The following is a 20,615-nucleotide window of genomic DNA, read 5'->3' as shown; positions in this document are numbered from 1 at the left end:
TACTTTCAAGCTATTTATGATTTAGATTTATCAACAAATAATGTAATAATAGCAAAACCAGATTATGATAAAAATGCATGGATAAATTAGATTATTCACATATCTTTCTTTGAGTAATTATTCACTAAGACGATTGTACCACATTCGCCCAGATTGCTTCAATCCATATAAGGATCGTTGTAATTTTATCATGTACATATTATGTGGTTTTGTTTCAAGCATTTTGAATCCTTTTGGGATTTTCATATAAATATCATTATTTAGTGATCCATACAAACATGTCATAACCACGTTCATTAGATGCATATGCAGTTTTTTTGTGACTTCCAAATTGATTATAAAGTCGAATGAGATTTCACCTATCATAGAAGAGTATCTCCTTATAAGCAATATCAGGTTTTTGTGAAAACCTTGAGCTTCCAGTCGGGCTTTAAATCTTATAATTTCATTATTCTCATTTTATCTTTGTACAAATACCCATTTATACACAACAGGCTTTACACCCTCAGGTGTCTGGACCACAGATCCAAAGACTTTTCATCTAGATAATACAGTTAGCTCTGCCTGTATTGCTCTTTTCCATGATGGCCAATCATGTCTCTGTCAATTTTTTTTTTTTTTTTGACATTCTAAGGTTTCGGATCCTCGATATTTATATTAAGAGCAATTGTATAAGAAAATATAGTGTCCATGACAATTTTATTTTTATTCCATTTCTTTTCATAATTCATTGAGATCTCAATATTTCTAGGTACCTTTACAACATTGTTACAGTTAGATAACTTAACCTCGTCAGGTCCCTCTACCATATAAAAGGGTATATGTTTTATCAAAAGCAACTTTATCATTGTTAGCTAATTGGGTCTCTACACGAGCACCCATTTCATTATGCACTTCTTTCTAGTGCTTTTTGCTTTTATGGAATAGAATCTTTTATACCGACTAGTCTGTCACGCTTCATGCGTACTTTAGATGCATTTGTAACGCTGACAAACTATCCCATCGGGATGTCAATTCATGGTGACATTGCTTTTTCAGTTGGCACATATGATATTATTACTTTCTTTATGTCAATCATACATTTTGTAATTGATTTACAATAATTTAATGAATAATCCTTTGATCTTCTTGTTCATATAGATAATTTCAAAGCATTCCAATAATACCATTTTGCATTTCTGATCTTAGCTTTTCTCCTCCTTAAGGTGGGAAAAACACTCTTATTCAAAGGATAATCAATATTACCTCTTCTTTTTCTTTTTTTTTTTTCCTAGTTGGGACTCACACACACTGCCTCCACTAAGGTTCGAATCCCTGACCTTCTTTTGGAAAGTAGGAGCCCTGTACCGCTAGGCCACAGGCCTGTTGGTTCAATATTACCTTTTCTCCCCCTCAAAGTGGGATAACACTCTTATTCAAATGATAATCAGCACATCATGCTATAAAGACGTTGCATATCAGGGGTTCAACTTATTTCGTAAACAAATAAAAGAAAAAATTTAGCAAATGAAATATTATGAGTATAAAATAAGTAAATATACTTTTGACAGTATAATAATACCCGTAAGATAATAAAGTTTTTCTAGTAAATATTTCTTATATTAGGTAATAGAAGTGAGATAGATATATTCTACATTACCTTCATCTTGTTGGGGAAAATAATTTCAATAACGAAGGATTGTGTGTGATGGTTTTATTGTCCACAAGACATATATCTTTACCTTTAGTTATAGTTCTGCCTACTTAAATATGCAAACTTCATATTTGGATAACTTAAAATAAACTTTGGCATATGAAATAAAACATGCTTAACAACAGAGATGATAAAAGGAAATATAAATAAGATGTATGTATATTACTAATTAATTAAAAGATTAGTTTACCTCATAAATACTAAGATATTCACAAGCATCATATAAAATTTATTTTTATCTTTGTCTCCTTTTCTTGGATTATGACTTGGTAAAAATCAGATAAAAGCTTTGAAGCATACGGTAAGAATCAGATGAATGCTTAGAAGCATATTGTGCAACCTTTTTCTCTTCGATGTTACACTGATAATAAGTAATTTCACATTGATCAAATTTATCATCGACACACTAATCAATTTCGAATTGATAACAAGCAACATGTGCCATAGGGGTTGAGACAAATTCTCCCCCTTTGCTTGTTTCATATTATTTTGGTCCCACCTTTAAGGATATAGTGTAAAATTCGAAAAATAATCCCCATGATGTTGGTAGTTAATTCTACCATGACTATACCCACAACCACATCCATGATCGCGAAATGAGACACTATTCGCTTAAGGGATCTTTTTCGATCCGGTCGGATTGAAAATTTCTCAATAAAAATTATTTATTTTGTTCTACCATAAACATACATGATATCAGTTTTAAATATTTTATAAATCTATGCACTTAGCGTGATTAATGGAATATCACTTGTTCAATATATATCTTTTTCACATAAAATATTTCATCAATTTACGCCCTCGGCGTGATAAGTGAATGATATTCTTTTCAGCATATACTCATTAGTAATTATTTCTCCACATTATTGCAATATAGCTGATTATAAATAAGGGTAAATTATATTCGCCAATAATTTCATAATCCTACAACCATAGTTGCATTCATTCATACTGAGCTTTTTAAAAAGATCACAATACTCTGTGAATAAGTGAGTCTTACGCCGTGAGATATTCAATTTTCAAGTTATCATATACTTGATGCAGTTCCAAAGGACGCTGAAATTTATATATTTATTTTTATTTAGTTGTAATCTCAATATCCATAAAATGAATCTCATCAAGGATTTATGAGAAATAAATTGTGTCCACCACAATTTATTGATCCTGTAGTGATATTATAATTATATATTACTCAACAAACAAACTGAAATTTAGATAATGAAAGGTACATAGTGATATATATATATATATATATATATATATATATATATATATATATATATGTATGTATGTATATAAATGATTGTATGAAACCAAAAAGACGGAATGGGCGTGAGTAAATTAAGAGACAGAAAACAATTCTACTTTCCTCTTTACACAGAACATATAATATACCAAAGTTGCAAGTTGATTAAGAAAGTCATATAGAATAAATATAATAAAGGTGGTTAAACTATGAACCAGTCATACCACATATAGCGGTTAAATCATAAATCAGTCATATTCAATAAATTGTTCAATAATAAACAATAGAGGTGGTAGAATCGACCTTTATGAAATAAACAATAAACAATAAAGGTGGTAGAACCTACTCTTATAATTATGTGTAATATCACTAAAATAAAAATAATATTAATATAAGGAGTGCTTACCCTTTGGAGTGGGAAATAAATTTTCTTCAGCAAAGCAAGCAAACCCATCAATCTATCAAAACTAATATCACAAGTACGATATATGAGTTGAGATAGAGAGAGGGAGTGAGAGCTTCTCGTTCAAGTCTCAGTTGGTTAAAGTCTCGTGCTGATAACGTGTTGTAAATATAGGACAAAATATGTAAAGTGAGAAGAGAGGGAGAACTTTATTAATTCACTGAAAGATACAATTTACAGAATACTCAATCACATATTAGGGATGTTTAAAAAATCCGATAAATTGAAAAATCGAACAGGACCGGACTGAACTTGGCGGTTTGGGCTAGTTGTATAGCGGGTTGGTTCGGTCCTGGTTTGGGGTCTGGACTAGCCTGGCCCAGACCGAACCGTTATATAACTTATATATATATATATTCCTTTCAACTTCATAGTGATTAGTGAACTAAGTCTATATACTTTTAGCCATGACAATAAATAAATATGATAGTTGAGGACTTCAAACATTAGCTATTCCATACTTGATATCTCTTGTTTTTTGAAATTTTGAGATTGTTGTTGTTGTTGTTGTTTTTTTTTTTTTTTTTTTTTTCCCCAATACCTCATAAATGATAAACAGGGAATGCTGTATTTTTTTCCTTGTGGTCATCTGGTCACTCTCTGTTTATTTCTTCCACAAATACCTGATATTATTAACAATGCAAATGTGATTGCCATCTGGTCACCGTTGGTTCCCTGATGTATCATATATACGGAAAATAAGATATTTTGTTTTAAAAAAAATAAAATAAAAAGGAAATCAACATAAACCGACAAACCAAACCGAACCGAACTAGTTTTTCGCGGTTTGGTTTGGTTTGGTTTAGTTCCATGAACATTATGGTTCGGTCTAGTTTCAAAAATAGCGGAACTATTATAAATGGTTTGGTTCCAAAAAAACTCCCAATCCGATCCAAACCTGACCGTGTGCACCCCTATCACATATATATATAGTAAGAGTCGCCGCCTAATGGAGCAATCAATTCTATTGCATACACATCACTAAGCTAATGGGATGTAAACACATCAATAGACCAATGGCACTTCATTATCTGCATCACCAAACTAATCACAATTGTTTACTTCATGTATAAACTGTTTGGCATCATCATTGCAATTGCAAATTGTATGCCACAATTTGCATAGTGGGCCCCAATATATAACAAATACAATTTTAACATATAAAAGAAATTTGTTGAAACTTGGTTAAAATTAGAAATAATTATGCTGTAAGGAGATTCAAACATAATTAAAAAAGTATTATAGTGACACTTTCTGATATTTGCCTTATTAACATGCAAATTAAACTTGGCCAATTTTTGGACATTCACACCCTCCGTCAACTTTTTGATTTAAAAGGGATTGTTAAATGTCTAAATTGTCCCTTGATATTTAATAATTTTAAATACAAATATTAGAGTTACTAAATGACCTAAATGCCCTATTATTAAAGTTTGGGAAAGACAAACACGTTTCCCCTTTATTTCCAACATCCTCTATCTTCCATGCCGGTGATGGATTTTTTTTCTGGTGGGAGGTAAACTGCTGAGGGCGAGGAGTATGTGGGGTGCAGAGGGGTAGTGTTGAGGAGAAATTGGAAGAAAGTGAGAATCTAGGTTATTGTGGCCTCCACGAGAGGCGGTGGCTAGTGGCAGTGATGGGTTGATTATCAATCACGTGTTAGGGTTGTCAAGAATTCAAGCTTCTCATCGTTAATCTCTCGTATCAGGATTCGGTAATTTGATATATCGAATGGTCTTATATCTTTAAATGAATTCCTAATATCTTCAATGATGCTACAATCACAAAAATTCCCAATCAATGATCTGTTTTGTGAGTTGCTGATGTATTATTATTTATAGAGAAAAGTGCAAAAAAAAAACCCCCTGAACTATTGAGAAATCAGCAATTAACCCCCTAAACTACTAAAGTTGCAACTAACCCCCTAAACTATGCATTTTTATTGCAGATTACCCCATCCGGCAAGGCTCCAGTCGGTTCTTACTGTTCACATGGCACACCCTATGATTTAATGACCATAATGCCCTTATGAGAATGAAAAGACACTAACACCCCTTACTGTTCATCTTCTTCATCTTCTACTCTTTTTTCATCTTTTTCTAGTACGTGTCTATTCTGAAACTTTTTCTACTCTTTCTTTTCTGTTCGGCGAAGGATTGAGGATGGATTTTTTTTTTTTTTTTTTTTTTTTTTGGCAGTGAATGTTGCGATATAGGCCGATGGGTATTGATTTGGGGCTGTTGGAAGGCTCTTGTGAGGGTGAAGCAGTGGTAAGTATAGGGTTCTAATGGGTGTAGCCAAACACTCTACAACAAATTCTCATACCGCTCAATCGTCAATACTCACCATTATATATACACACCCAAAATCCTCAGAACCCTAACCCAATTTTATAAAAATACTAAATAATCTCCCAAATCAACTTCATACCTCTCAATCGCTCTCAATATCTGAACCCGGTGACGATAGATCCACCATTGACGGGCACCACGTCGACCTTGGTCAGATTCATTGTTTCCTCTGGGTTTTGTATCTCCATGGCCACTGTAAACCCATTTAGAAAACAACAACACACAACCTTATATCCACACACATACATAATGTAAGGATGTGTTTCGAAGTAAGAGTTTTTTAAAGATGTGTATTCAATTTATATTCAATCATACATCATCGGACCCAATTAAACCTATAATCGGAGAGATTGATTTTTTTGGATGTCATCAATTGACCACAAAGATACAGAAAGAAGAAAATCCTAAAAAGAAACCCTATATCAACAACACAACCCACATATCCTTCACAAATTCTCACCACAGACCACACCTTGAACACCACGTTCGTCGTGCGTACGAACGCGCAGGTCACAGCCGAGCTCTCCACTATCTGAGCCGCCGCAGCCGAGCCCGTCGCCCACCGCTGCACCAACCATCGCCCACCGCTGCGCCAATCACGCCGTCGTGAACCACCATCAGTTCCGTCCTCGCTACCTTACCCGCCGCAGTTCCTCATCACAGCCGACCACCACCGCTGCCACCACTTCAGCCAGCGAGCTCACCGCCTCAGTTCTTCCATGGCCGATTCAATCCATCATCCACTGAATTGCTTTCTCTCCTCGTCTTTCCCTTCTTCTGTCTATATATATATATATCACTGTTTGTATAATGCTTCAAACTATGTCGTTTTAATCATGGGTAATGTTATCTTTTGGCTTTTCCGGCACCCTCTTGTTGAACTGATGGGATTAAATGCAACAATTTGTTAGCTCAGGAGGGTTTGTTGTAGTTCAAGGGGGGTTTGTTGCAAAACCTCAATAGTTGAAGATGGTTTATTGCATTTTTCTCTTATTTATAATATAGCTTGAATTTGAATGAATTAATTATTATTTTTGTTAAAATTGAAGAACATGCATGGAGGAGATTTATTTATTTTCTCTCTCTCTATTCTCACTTTGCATATGAATTCAATTGTAAACCCTTGGTTTTTTTGCCCATTAGCCCTAAAACAGACACTAAAGATCAACATATATATAATTGATTGTTATGCTTTAACATGAACATATTCATTGGAGAACAAAATACATCAATGTGTGTGTATATACATCAAGAGCCGGCTCCAACATTAGGGAGCCGGCTCTAAGGGTTACAGAGCCAGCTCTGTCCCCTTTTTTGAGCCCGCTCTCACTCCTTTAGACGCCGTCGACTGTTTCTGTATTTTCTTCTCCAATTCCGGTGATTAACGAAGCTTCTATGATGCTTTTAAATCTCTGTTCTAGGTTTAACCCCAGTCATAGATAAATTTTAAATCACTTATACGCAATGATAGCATGCATAGAAAAATAGGTTTAGAATCTCTGATCATAAAAACTTAGTCTGAAATTTATAAGCAACCCACAACAGAGTATTTTGGTGAATTCAAACTCTGTTTTAAGTACTTATTTTAAAGCTCATTTAATGTCTCAGACTAATCCTCCAACATTAATATACGATCCCAATAGGCATCTAACACCAGATTTGAAAGCAATCGGCAACAAGTATCCAGTTAATACTTTTAAGCAACAATGAGGCAGAGTACTACGATGGAACTAGAAACTGGTTTAAACATGCATACAGAATTAGTTTCATCTATTTTAAATCTTTGATTAATCCCTGCAGTCTTAACTAGACATGCACAGAACACGAATTAAAGGGAAAGAGTAAGAACAAGACTTGCCTTTGAAACCCAAACTTGCAAAGCTAATTCCACGTCCCTGAGTGTTAAACCACCCTTGCTGCTCCTACTACAGTCCAGTAATACACACCAAACTTCCGTCCTTGATTCTGTTTTGTGAACCACCCAAACTCCCACTCCGGTTCTCTCTGTATCTTTCTGGTTTTCACTACCAATTTAGGGCTCTGTTTGTAGTTTACAGAACATACGTTTATTCTGTTCTCCAAACCCTAAACCATGTATTGCTTTATATTTATAGGTGTATACTAATACCCTAGTCCACGAATAATCAAAGACTAAGCCCTAATCCTTATCCTAACCGGCCCATGAAACTATCTCAGTTCTAACATACGGCGGCTCACCTATACGTGAATTATTAGCCAAAAAATATAACTGTAACCCAAAGTTACCATACAGAAAATAAATAAACATTACATTAATTAAATAAAACAATTCAATAAGTATAGTAATTAAACAGGTAATAAATCCAAGTTACATATTATTAAGGCAATCAATTTAAATAAATTCAAATAATATAATTAAATCAAACTCAATTAACATGTAAATTAAATACACACAAATATTAATTAAATTAATTAAACAGACACAATTAATCACTTAAGAAAAACAAAACAACTAAGTCACATAACAAAATCAATTAATCAATGAAAAATAAAATTAAATTTCCAATCCTATCAATTAATCAATGAAAAATTAAATTAAATTTCCAATCCTATTCTTTTGAAAATTAGGGGTATTACAGGGAATGACCCTAGGCCTACAGTGGCTCTATCAAAAATGATGATGTTCCCTCTCTCAAATACAGAATTATATGTTATATATAATGTATGAACAACACATTATACCAAATTATATAACTTTTTTGATAGAAAAATCTAATAGATCTATTTTTATTGTTTTTATTTGGTGATAATCATTTTTAAACAATTAAATTTAGATACAAAAGAAAAGAAGATGCACATGGAATGTTTTGTAATTTAGGAGAGATTAAGATGATAAAAGAAAAGAAAAGAAAAAGAAAGGAAGATGAGCATGAAAAGTTTTAAAATTTATATATAACGGAAAAAAAAAAAAAAAAGGGAAAATTTTAATTTCTATATCAATGAAAAAATCTAGAAAAACAAAATTACTCACGATTGGTATCATAAAAATAAATATATATATATATATATATATATATATATATATATAAAATATTTTTCATGAATTTATAGTGATTATTTGTCTCAACTCTCTTATATGACTGAAAAATGCCAATTTAATATTTATATATTTTCTTCAGAACAATGTTTGATTTTAGATTCAAAACACAAAAATGATATATATATCGTTGCGTGAGAGAAAAAAAGGTACGGGTCAGTTTCTATTGTCTGTAGTTATCATTTTCTTTTCTTTTAAAATTTAAACACCTGTTGATATTTTATTGGGCCACCTCACCATAAGGAGGAGGTTCCTTCCTATGCGGCCTAAGGCAATCATTATTTTATAGTATATATATATATACACACACACCCATTAACAGTGAATAAAATCCTAATACACACACAAATAGGTCAATTCACACCGATACACACACAAATAGGTCAATTCACATTGATACACACGCGTATAGGAAGTTATCCTAAGCTGAATTTGCTAAAGATTGACACTGACATTTAAAATCTATCTAGGTGTTAAACCACGTCAACTAATTTAAAAAAAGTTTGAAAACTGCACTGTTTTGAGATAAGGAAAATTTACCAAAGGTTAAAAACTACACTGTTTTGAATTAAGGAAAATTCACCATACTCATTTGAGATAAGAAAAATTTACCAAAGTTTAAAAATTTCACTGTTTTGAATTAAGGAAAATTCATATCTCTCCCTCATCTTTTCCAAAAAAATATCCTCTTTCTCCTCTTGCTCATTCCCATTATTGGCGGAATTTTTTTATCGTTTTTTTCCTGAATGCAGTTTTTTATAAAAGAAAAATATGAACAATACAAGTGCATAAGGAGGTATACATGATTGGGGGAATATTTCGCGCCAAAAATGAATGTTCATCGCTACTGTTGAGGCTGAAATTCGCGCAGTCCGATACGATACTGCTTTCCTGCAAGGAAGAGAAGAGAAGATTGATGAACCTTGACGGCACCGGTGTGGTGCCTGCCAAGAGCTCTCTGACGATCGAATTAGTCACGGAAGTCTAAAAAGAAGGTAGGGATTAATAATAGTTTTTACGTCGTACCTTCTTTAATGGCTTGATGCCCTATTTATGGCTGTCGATTGGAATCAAAATCGTTCTGCTGATATCGATGGTTAACCTTATCTTCCGCTTGTGCGAAATCATAGGAGATTTATTACCAGATTTGTCGGGATATGATTTAATCCATTTGACCTCCTCTAGTTATAGTAGGATTATTCTTACTTGTTGAACCACGTCAGATTTGATTTCATTATCCTTGATAATGAAATCTAATCAATCTTATCGAGGGTAGGGTAGGTTTATATTTTTCCCTATCAGTTGCCCCCCATTCCCAAGCTTGCACGTCTAGCTTTGGGAATATAATAAATAATAATAATACTTTTTCTTTTTCTTTTTCTTTTTCTCTTCTTTTTTTTTTTTTCCAACCCCGGTGAACAGTACCCGCTGGTACTATTCCTGCGGGTACTATTCACATAAATAATAACTTAGGGAATTTTTTTTTTTTAATACCCCTGTGAACAGTACACGCGGGTACTATTCCAGGGGGCACTATTCATGTGAATAGTAACTCAGGGTTTTTTTTTTGCACCCGAGGGAACGGTACCCTCGGGGTACTGTTCCTGAATAGTTTTTTTTTTTTTTTTTGCACCCGAGGGAACAGTACCCTCGGGTACTGTGCATGAACAGTACCCGCGGGTACTGTTCATGAATAGTAATAATAATAATTTTTTTTTTCAACCCTAGTGAACAGTACCCGCGGGCACTATTCATGTGAATAGTAACTCAGGGTTTTTTTTTTTTTTTTTCCCCCGAGGGAACAATACCCTTCCTTTTATAAGGGAATAAATTATACGAGTTTCGTCCCTTTAGTAAGGGAATTGAACTTTACGAGTTTTACTCAGCTCACCTCTTTAATAAAGGATTTTTATTTACTATCCCTTATTGTAAGGGGATATTAATTATGGGATTCATCTAACCCAGGTCCTTGTAATACAGGACATTCATTTATTATCCTTATATTACAGGGATATGGATTACGGGATTCATTCAACCCGGGTCCTGATAATACAAGATACTTATCCCCTATAGTCCAGGGATATGGATGACAGAATTCATTCAACCCGGGTCCTTATAATACAGGACACTCATTTACTATTCCCTTATAGTACGGGGATATGGATTACGGGATTCATTCAGCCCGGGTCCTTGTAATACAGGACACTCATTTACTATCTCCTTTGAGTACGGGGATACGGATTACAGGATTTATTCAGCCCTGGTCCTTGTAATACAGGACACTCATTTACTATCCCTTATAGTACGGGGATACTGCACGTATAAACTAAAAGGAATTTTATTAAAGACCATCATTATTAAAAACAAAATAACACGTGATGGAGCTACCCTCCATTTAAAATGATTAACTAAGATGCCCCCAGTCTTTATTGTGAATGACTTGATAAGGCTAATTCCAGCCGCGAGACAATTTCTAGTCGATATACTCATCTGAGTCATTCTCATGATATGTGCTGTCACTCTGGCTGAAGAACGATTTCTTATATTTGGTATTATTTTCATCCCTGGCGAGAGCGGCTGGCCTGTTCTTGTCCTCTCCTTCCTTTCGTGCACTCATGGTGTCTTCAGCGTTAATATGTTTTTGCGCTCTGACTAGCAACTCTATCATGCTGGTGGGAGGTTCTTTTGATAAGGAGAACAAGAATCTGGAGGTTTGGAGTCCTCCTATGAAAGCGGTCAAAGCTACCTTGTCGTCCGCCTCTTCTACCTGCAACATCTCTGCGTTGAATCGGGTGATGTATTCCCAAATCGACTCTTCCTTTTGTTGCTCCACGGTAAACAGGTAGGTAGCCGGCCTCCTATGCCTCTGACCTGCAATGAAGTGGCTCACAAACTACTTACTCAATTCTTCGAAGGTGTTGATGGTTCCTGGCTTCAACTTGTTGAACCAAACTCTTGCTGATCCCTTAAGTGTAGTCGGCACATGATTTCATCTGGCACAACGTGTAAATGCATAAGAGCTTGAAAAGTTTCCAGGTGATCGAGGGGATCTTTGGTCCCATCGAAGCTTTCGAACAAGGGCATCCTGAACTTGCTAGGTAGTGGACATTTCATAACGGTGGGGCTGAAAGGCAAGTTGGTCCTTTGTACCAGATTATCTACAGCGGCAGGATCTTTCCCTTTCATAGCCTGTATTACATCTTCCATTTTCCCCTTGAGATCCTTGATCTGCAAGTCGAGATGGGTAACTTTCTTTGTCTTTTCCTTAAGACAGAAAACTATGCTTTCAGGAGATAGGTGAACCACCTCTCTATGTCGGGTTCCCACCTGGCTTTGTTCCACTTCAGTCTCATTTTGGGGGGAATGATTATCCCTCTCTTCAAGATTTTCATTACCTCCATTTGGACTTGAGAGATCTTGTCCTGGAAAGTTTTGTTGAGCCGGTGGAACAAGGTGTTGCAAGAGCGTTGCATTTTGCTGGATCAACTGGTTCATACCCTGACTCAGAGTTTGAACCTGTAGTTCCAACGCTGCAAGCCGTGCTTGGTCGTTTGGGACGTCCAGGTTTTCACTCGACTCTACCCTTTGACCAGATCCCTGCGACGGTGTTCCTTCGGTAACCATACCGGACTGCAAACGTATATACCCAAAGAGTAATTAATTGATTCAAGGGAATCGTGATTCCCACAGACGGCGCCAACTGTTGAGGCTGAAATTCACGCAGTCCGATACGATACCGCTTTCCTGCAAGGAAGAGAGGAGAAGATCGATGAACCTTGACGGCACCGGTGTGGTGCCTGCCAAGAGCTCTCCGACGATCAAATTAGTCACGGAGGTCTAAAAAGAAGGTAGGGATTAATAATAGTTTTTACGTCGTACCTTCTTTAATGGCTTGATGCCCTATTTATGGCTGTCGATTGGAATCAAAATCGTTCCGCTGATATCGATGGTTGACCTTATCTTCCGCTTGTGCGAAATCATAGGAGATTTATTACCAGATTTGTCGGGATATGATTTAATCCTTTTGACCTCCTCTAGTTATAGTAGGATTATTCTTACTTGTTGAACCACGTCAGATTTGATTTCATTATCCTTGATAATGAAATCTAATCAATCTTATCGAGGGTAGGGTAGGTTTATATTTTTCCCTATCAGCTACGAAATTAAGATGGATGAAAATGTGATCGAAAAACATACAACTTAATGATTGGAAAAGATATATATATATATATATAAGCATGGATATTGATGGAGTTAGGAAAATATAAAGTGAGGTTAAAAGAGAAACAGAGACCATCGCAACTTGTTTAAGATAAGAACAAAGAGGAGAGACATGAATGATCTTTTTTTTGGAAAAGATGAGGGAAAGAGAACGACGTTAAATGTCGTTAGAGTATGGTGAATTCAAAACGGTGCAGTTTTTAAACTTTGGTAAATTATTCTTATCTCAAAATAGTGCAGTTTTTAAATTTTTTTTTAATTAGTTATCATGGTTTAACAAGGGCAGTAGATAGATTTTAAATGTCACGTGCCAAATCTATAGCAAATTCAACTCAAGATAACTTAAAGAATATTTAACTTAAAGGATCTAAGTCCCGCATATAATGCCCCAATTTAATTCTTTTATTGCAAGAACTATGTCTGTATATATTTTTGGCAGTAATAAGTGGCCTTGGTTTGGCCACGTTTTACTCCACTTAATAGACAGTAAGAGTGTGTTTGGCAATTGTACCACTGTTTATAACTAACATTTCACCATCATTTATAAGTAACATCATAGAAATCTAAAAGTAATATCACATAGTCTAAAAAGTAACATCACCACCATTTATAAGTATCTTTACCCTCAAAACGTGGTGATGTTACTTTTTAGACTGTGATATTAATTTTAGACTTCTGTGATGTTACTTATAAATGGTGGTGAAATATAAAAATAGTCATCACTACCATTTATAAGTAACATTTCACCGTCATTTATAAGTAACATCACAGAAGTCTAAAAGTAATATCACATAGTCTAAAAAGTAACATCACCACCATTTAAAAATTTCAGAATCTGGGAATTGTATATTGTCATTAATTCTTTCTGTTAAAACAAGTAGTACTCCTTTATTGAATTATTATAGTTAACGCCTCTAAAAAAAATTGTATTTTTTGAAAATGCAAGCACTACAAGTAATTTCATAATTTGTTGAATATATGCTTAATTTGATTAATTTATTTGTGGAAATGCTAAAAATTATTCTAACCCTGGTTGATTTCTTAATTTTATTTGAATTTTCTTAGTTGAGTGCTCAAAATAATGTCCAGTATTAAAATTGCACAATTAGATCGATTTTTTCAATGGGTGTCTAAAATTTAGGCCAAAACTTGAATTTGCTGAACTGGGAGTTACATATTTAGATTTATATATATTTTTACATTTCACCACAATTTATAAGTAACATCACAGAAGTCTAAAACTATTATCACATAGTCTAAAAAGTAACATCACCACGTTTTGAGGGTGAAGATACTTATAAATGGTTGTGATGTTACTTTTTAGACTATGTGATATTACTTTTAGACTTTTGTAATGTTACTTATAAATGGTTATAAATGGTGGTGATGTTACTTTTTAGATTATGTGATATTACTTTTAGACTTCTGTGATTTTACTTATAAATGGTGGTAAAATGTTACTTACAAAAAGTGGTACAATTGCCAAATACAATCTTAGTGCCTATTATATGGAGTAAAACAAGGCCAAACCTAGGCCACTTACCTCTCACTGTAGGAAATATCATGGGAATTGCATTGCAGATGATGTGCGTCCCTTTAAAACCTTCCCCTGGTCCAACTCAGCCGAAGCCTCCTCCTTCCATGACGCGGTCGACGAATTGCTCACCACCAATCGTGGCGGCCGAGAAGTCCGTCGCCGCCTGGCCGGTGGATCAAAACGTCAACGTAATAGACCTTCAAGTCTCTATCTTCTCTCTCTAAAACCCTCTCCATCTGGTCCGATTCAGCCAACGCCTCCTCCTCCTTCCTCCACGAGGTCGACGAATTGCTCCGCTATTCGTGGCCGCTGAGAAGCCAATTGTAACCTGCGCCTCATACAGTGAGGGAGAAAATTCTTTTGAGGGGGATTTTTACCCAGTTTGAGAAGCATTTTAGGAAGACAATGAATGGGGATATTTGGGCCCACTTACTCACTTCTTCAAGCTCTCTCTGCTTGCTATCAATTCATTCTCCTTACTGCGTGAACCCCTTGACTCTTTGTTTTGTGGGTCGTATGCGCTGTCACTTTAATGAAAGGAGATCTTAGGAAAACGACTGAACCCTGGTCTGCAGATCAGTACTGTTTGGGATTCAGTTAGGGATTTAATGCCTGGAATAGAAGTTCTGTTTTCAGATCAGTACTGTTTGGTTCTCAGAAATGAAGCGATGGCAATTTGGAAAAGATTAGGAAAAGCCATTAGAAGGATTTTTAAGGAGTTAGATAATTCAATCTGCCGTGACCCGACAAAAGGAGACGTGATGAATTACCCTTAGAATAGGTCGTTGTCTGTTGAAATGGCTTTGATTTTGGAGTTGTTGGAGAGCTGGGTAGTTGGGTCATTTTGCAATAATATGGAAGGGCAGTTTGAGAATTAAAAGATAATCTAAAATTCCAACGCTTTTTTCTTTTTCTTTTTTTAACCCTGGTAAGAAAATATGCCATACGCCATACGGCAACTACAACAAGATCATCGGGCAGATACAGAAGATCAAAAACACATAAAACACCATTCCAAACTAACTAACACCTCTTATAGTCAAGATCAACAATCTTGACAAGCTAAAGAAAAGGTGCCAGCTATAGAAGGAAAACCATCACAACAAAAGAAAAAAACCACCAGCGAGAGAACAAAACAAACCAGCGCAGGCACTAGATACGACGTAATCCAACAACGGACGCAGATGCATCAGATCTACTTCCAGCCCAAAACACCAAAAAGCTCCATAAAGGAGCAGACAAACAAACCCAACTCTGGCGACCCAGCAAACATCTACCCTCGGAAACGACGCAAATCAGGAAATCGGGAACAAAAACTCACGATGAAACGTGAGAGACGCTGCTTAAAGCGAAATCTCGACGACAACAAGGAAAAACAACAAAAGACGGCATGATTCACTCACCAAAGAAGCTATGTACAGCACGCCAATATTATTAATTAGTGGGTGGTCGAGATCGAAACCTCCCCACTCCCATGGAAGGGAGTAGGGAGGAAGCAGGGGATGAAGGCAAGGAGTGGTGGCCTACCGCTTAAAAAAAAAGTCTATTAATTTAAAAACCTAGAATTTGACTTAATTTAGACCTTCAAGACGCGAAATTTTTTTTTAAATTATCCATAACAACAATCTGTGGGTCCTCTTGTCCTTGACTAGAAACCATGGCCGTAAGTTCATCACGCGTTGTATTGAGGCGCTATTGGATCAGTTGTCATGTTTAATTATTACGAATATAATGGTTTTCACTAGTCAACTTCTAATGCTAATGACTTTCTAATAAGTCTAGTATGGTAATTATTATTATTATTCTCCCCATAAGGGTCCATTATATAATTTTAAAACTGTTCACTGGTCTACGTGGAAAGAATTAATCCACAATTAATTCCTCACAACTGGATACAAAACACACAGACGAGGGCTGCTATCTATTTTAGGCCCACTGATATTTGTTTCTGTGGATCATCCCGTTTCCTTGTTTTATAACTACAATACATATATACGTTCAGAAAACTATGGCAGGGTCAAACACAGGCTGAAAAGTAATAGCATTAGTGTTTCAAATAGCTTATATATATGCATTTGGAATGTACAACTAAAGTCATAACCACCATAACTATATTTGAGCACATAATCATCTAAGCTTCCTTTTTATCATCATATAAGCCTCAGGTGAGAAGCAGATTAAAGAAAATGAGTGTAGAAGTGTTAGATGGTGCCACCATTGTTAGCTTTGTGGAAGATGAAGAAGCATTCAACGGTTCAATCCATGACCGCTTCACCTGCCTTGACACAGACCATGACGGACTCCTCTCCTATGCAGAGTTGTTGAAGGAGCTGCAGAGTCTCAGGGTGTTCGAGACCCACTTCGGTATTGATGTTAAGACCGAACAAGATGAGCTCTCCCGCGTGTACACTTCCCTCGTCGTGCAGTTCGATCACGACTCGAATGGATCGGTGGATTTTGAGGAGTTCAAGGCAGAGACGAAGCAGATGATGCTCGCCATGCCAAACGGGCTAGGATTCTTGCCCGTCCAAATGGTCCTGGAAGAAGACAGCTTCCTCAAAAAGGCAGTTGAACGCGAGTCCTCCAGGATAGTTGCTGCTGAACTTGTTTAAATCATCTGAAGTGACCTGTTTTCCTTGCCTTTGTATTTTGAATTTTACATGAATAAGAAATGACTTCCGTGTTAATTTCCAGAGAAGCATGAGAATTTTTTCTTTATTTCGTAAAATACTAAAACTAATTCTTACAACTGCTGTTTTCTCCAACTAAAGTCATAATATCTTAAATGAATTTGATTCGGTAATTTGATATATCGAATGGCTTTATAACTTAAATGAATTCCTAATGCCTTCAATGATCTACAATCACAGAAATTCCCAATCAATGATCTGTTTTGTGAGTTGCTGATGTATTATTATTTATAATATAGCTTGAATTTGAATGAATGAATTATTATTTTTGTTTAAATTGAAGAACATGCATGGAGGAGATTTATTTATTTTCCCTCTCTCTATTCTCACTTTGCATATGATTTCAATTTTAAACCCTTGTTTTTTTTGCCCATTAGCCCTAAAACAGACACTAAAAAAACCCTAATCAGCATATATATAATTGATTGTTGTGCTTTAACATGAACATATTCATTGGAGAACAAATTATTTCAATGTATGGGGACTTTCTCTCTCTACCCAACTTTTCTCTCGCCTCTCTCTACCGCTCCTCGCCTTCATCCCCCTGCTTCCTCCCACTCCCTCCCATGGGAGTGGGGAGGTCCCGATCCCAGCCACCCACTGATTAATAATATTAGCGTGTTGTACATAGCTTGTTTGGTGGGTGGATTCACGCCGTCTTTTGTTGTTTTTCCTCGCTGTCGTTGATGTTTCACTGTAAGCAGCATCTCTTACGTTTCATTGTGAGTTTTTATTCCCGATCTCCTGCTCTGCGCCATTTTTGAGGGTAGATGGTTGTTGGATCGCCGGAGTTAGGTTTGTTTGTCTGCTGCTTTACGGAGCTTTTTGGTGTTTTGTGCTGGGAGTGGATCTAATGCATTTACGTCCTTTGCAGACGTACGATGTATCTGGTGCCTGCGCTGGTGTGTTTGGTTCTCTTGCCAGTGGTTTTTTTCTTTTGTTGTGGTGATTTCCAGAGGTGAAGATGTTTCAATTTTTTTTTTTTGGAGTAATTACTTTTTATTATTGTAATTAGTAATATTGATAAATATTAAATTTAGAAACTATAAATGGTAACAATGGTTTTGTATTAAAAGGAAATGATGTAAGTAGGTTTCTATAATGACTGTTAGATTAGATCTAATGATCACTATAGAAAGTGCGGATGAATTTTCATGCTCCATATGGAGCAAGAGATTATTACTCTCTCTCTCTCTCTATATATATATATATATATATATATATATATGAATATTGATGGAGTTAGGAAAATACAACATGAGGTTAAAAGAAAAACAAACTTGTTTAAGATAGGAATAAAGAGGAGAGAGATGAAGGATCTTTTTTTAGAAAAGATGAAGGAGAGAGAACAACGTTATAGTATAGTGAATTCAAAACGGTGTAGTTTTAAACTTTGGTAAATTTTTCTTATATCAAAACAGTGCAGTTTTTAAATTTTCTTTGAATTAGTTGACCTGATTTAACACGAGCAGTAGATATATTTTAAATGTCATATGTCAAATCTATATTAAATTCAACTCAGAATAACTTAGGGAATATTTAACTTAAATGATCCAAGTCCCGCATATAATGCCCCCATTTAATTCTTTTATTGCAAGAACTATGTATGTATATATTTTTGGCAGCAATAGGCGATTTTTCTAGAGATTGATTCACATTTTAAATGCTAATCAATTGTTGGCCAGTATATGTGTTTGTCTATCTATGTGTGTGTGTGTATATATATATATTTATCTATGAATATATAAAGGTTAAAATAGTAATTTTAGAAGTCAAATAAGTTAATTCACAAATCAAAAGGTATAAAAGTCCATTAACATTATTAGGGTGTCAATGTTAACTTTAGCAAACTAAATGGGTGTAATTGTCAAAAAAAAATGGCCAAGTTTCATCTAATTGTCAATAGGGCAAATCACAGGGGGTGTCACATTAATTAACCCTAATTAAAAATATATATTTTAACCTAAGGCTCCGTTTGTTTAGACGTAAAATATTTTTCAAAAAATATTTTTTATTTTCTGTTTGGTTGTTGTAAAATATTTACAAAGAAAATAAATATTAAAATTTAACAAAAATAGCTTATCTATCAATTTTCGCCAAATTATTTTACATGTTCGGTTTGATGGACTCGATCTCAATCTCGATATAGACCTTTGTCAAACACTGAAAAAATAAAAATAAAAAAATATTTTACCTGAAAAAAATATATATTTTCTAAAAAGAATATTTTATGTCGCTCAAATTCTCATTGCTTAAAACTTAATTGTGCCGCTCAAATTCTCAGACTTAATTGTGCCGCTCTCACGCTCCCGCTATTAAATTTCCTTTCGCTCCAGTTTTATGTGACTTAGATTTTAACACATTTATTTTAGATTTAAACGCATTAAATATATATTAAAATTTAGAACAAATGTACTAAAAAAATAAATTTAAGCATGTTTAAAAAAATAATTAATGTACATTGGAGTGAAATTCTAATTTTTCAAATTAATGGAGTTTTCCCGAATGAGATATGGAATTTTACTGTAAATTATCTTTTTATTCCTTAACGGCCCGGCAGACCCTTAAGTCTCTTTCTCTTCTCTCTCTATCTCTCTCTCAAAGAAAGAATAGTATTAGTCATAAGAGAAAAGAAAAGTAAAGATAGTAATAATTTCTATTTAGTGTTTGGATAAATAGTAGAGAAAATAAAAAAAATGATAGTTATTCTTGTTTGGATAAGATAAATGAGAGAAAAGAAAAGAAAGGATAGTTTTTATCCTTTCATAACCATGTGACTTGAATGAAATAATAAATCTGTATATTGATTTATGGAGGCTAATTTTGATATTATCAAAATATTACTTAAAATCACTATACTTTCTCTCCCTATCTCCTCATACGTTCTCTCCCTATCTCCTCAAAATTGAAGAAAAACGCAAATAAGAGAAAGGAGGAATAGCTATCCCTCTCTATCTCTCCCTATCCCTCCACTTAACTTACTCAAACACAAACTTACACTATCATCTCTTTTCTTTTCTCTCCCTATCCCTCCAAATCAACCCTACCAAACACACCCCCTGTCTATCCAAACACACCCTAAAACCTTCCCCTGGTCCAACCCAGCCGACGCCTCCTCCTTCCTTGACGCGGTCGACGAATTGCTCACCGCCATTCGTGGCCGCTGAGAAGTCCGTCGCCGCCTGGCCGGTGGATCAAAACGTCGACGTAACAGACCCTCAAGTCTCTGTCTTCTCTCTCTAAAACCCTCTCCATCTGGTCCGATTCCGCCGACGCCTCCTCCTCCTTGCTCCACGCGATCGACGAATTGCTCCGCCATTCGTGGCCCCTGAGAAGCC

At 35.2% G+C, this 20,615-nt stretch overlaps 1 protein-coding gene across 1 annotated transcript; it reads left to right on the top strand.

Annotated features, from left to right (window-relative positions):
* Nucleotides 1-16,741: 16,741 nt before the first annotated feature.
* LOC132309638 (uncharacterized) lies at nucleotides 16,742-17,199 on the top strand. Its single transcript, XM_059807927.1, has one exon. It carries the CDS (start codon nucleotides 16,774-16,776, stop codon nucleotides 17,197-17,199), a length of 426 nt encoding a protein of 141 aa, XP_059663910.1. The 5' UTR covers nucleotides 16,742-16,773.
* Nucleotides 17,200-20,615: the final 3,416 nt, after the last annotated feature.

Source organism: Cornus florida, unplaced genomic scaffold, assembly GCF_030987335.1.
Source record: "Cornus florida cultivar Cherokee Brave unplaced genomic scaffold, ASM3098733v1 CherokeeBrave_3.0.0_Hap2_Chr05, whole genome shotgun sequence".
Classification (NCBI taxonomy): Eukaryota; Viridiplantae; Streptophyta; class Magnoliopsida; order Cornales; family Cornaceae; genus Cornus; species Cornus florida.
The sequence above is the reverse complement of the archived record's forward strand: the minus strand, read 5'-3'. Positions and strand labels throughout refer to the sequence as shown.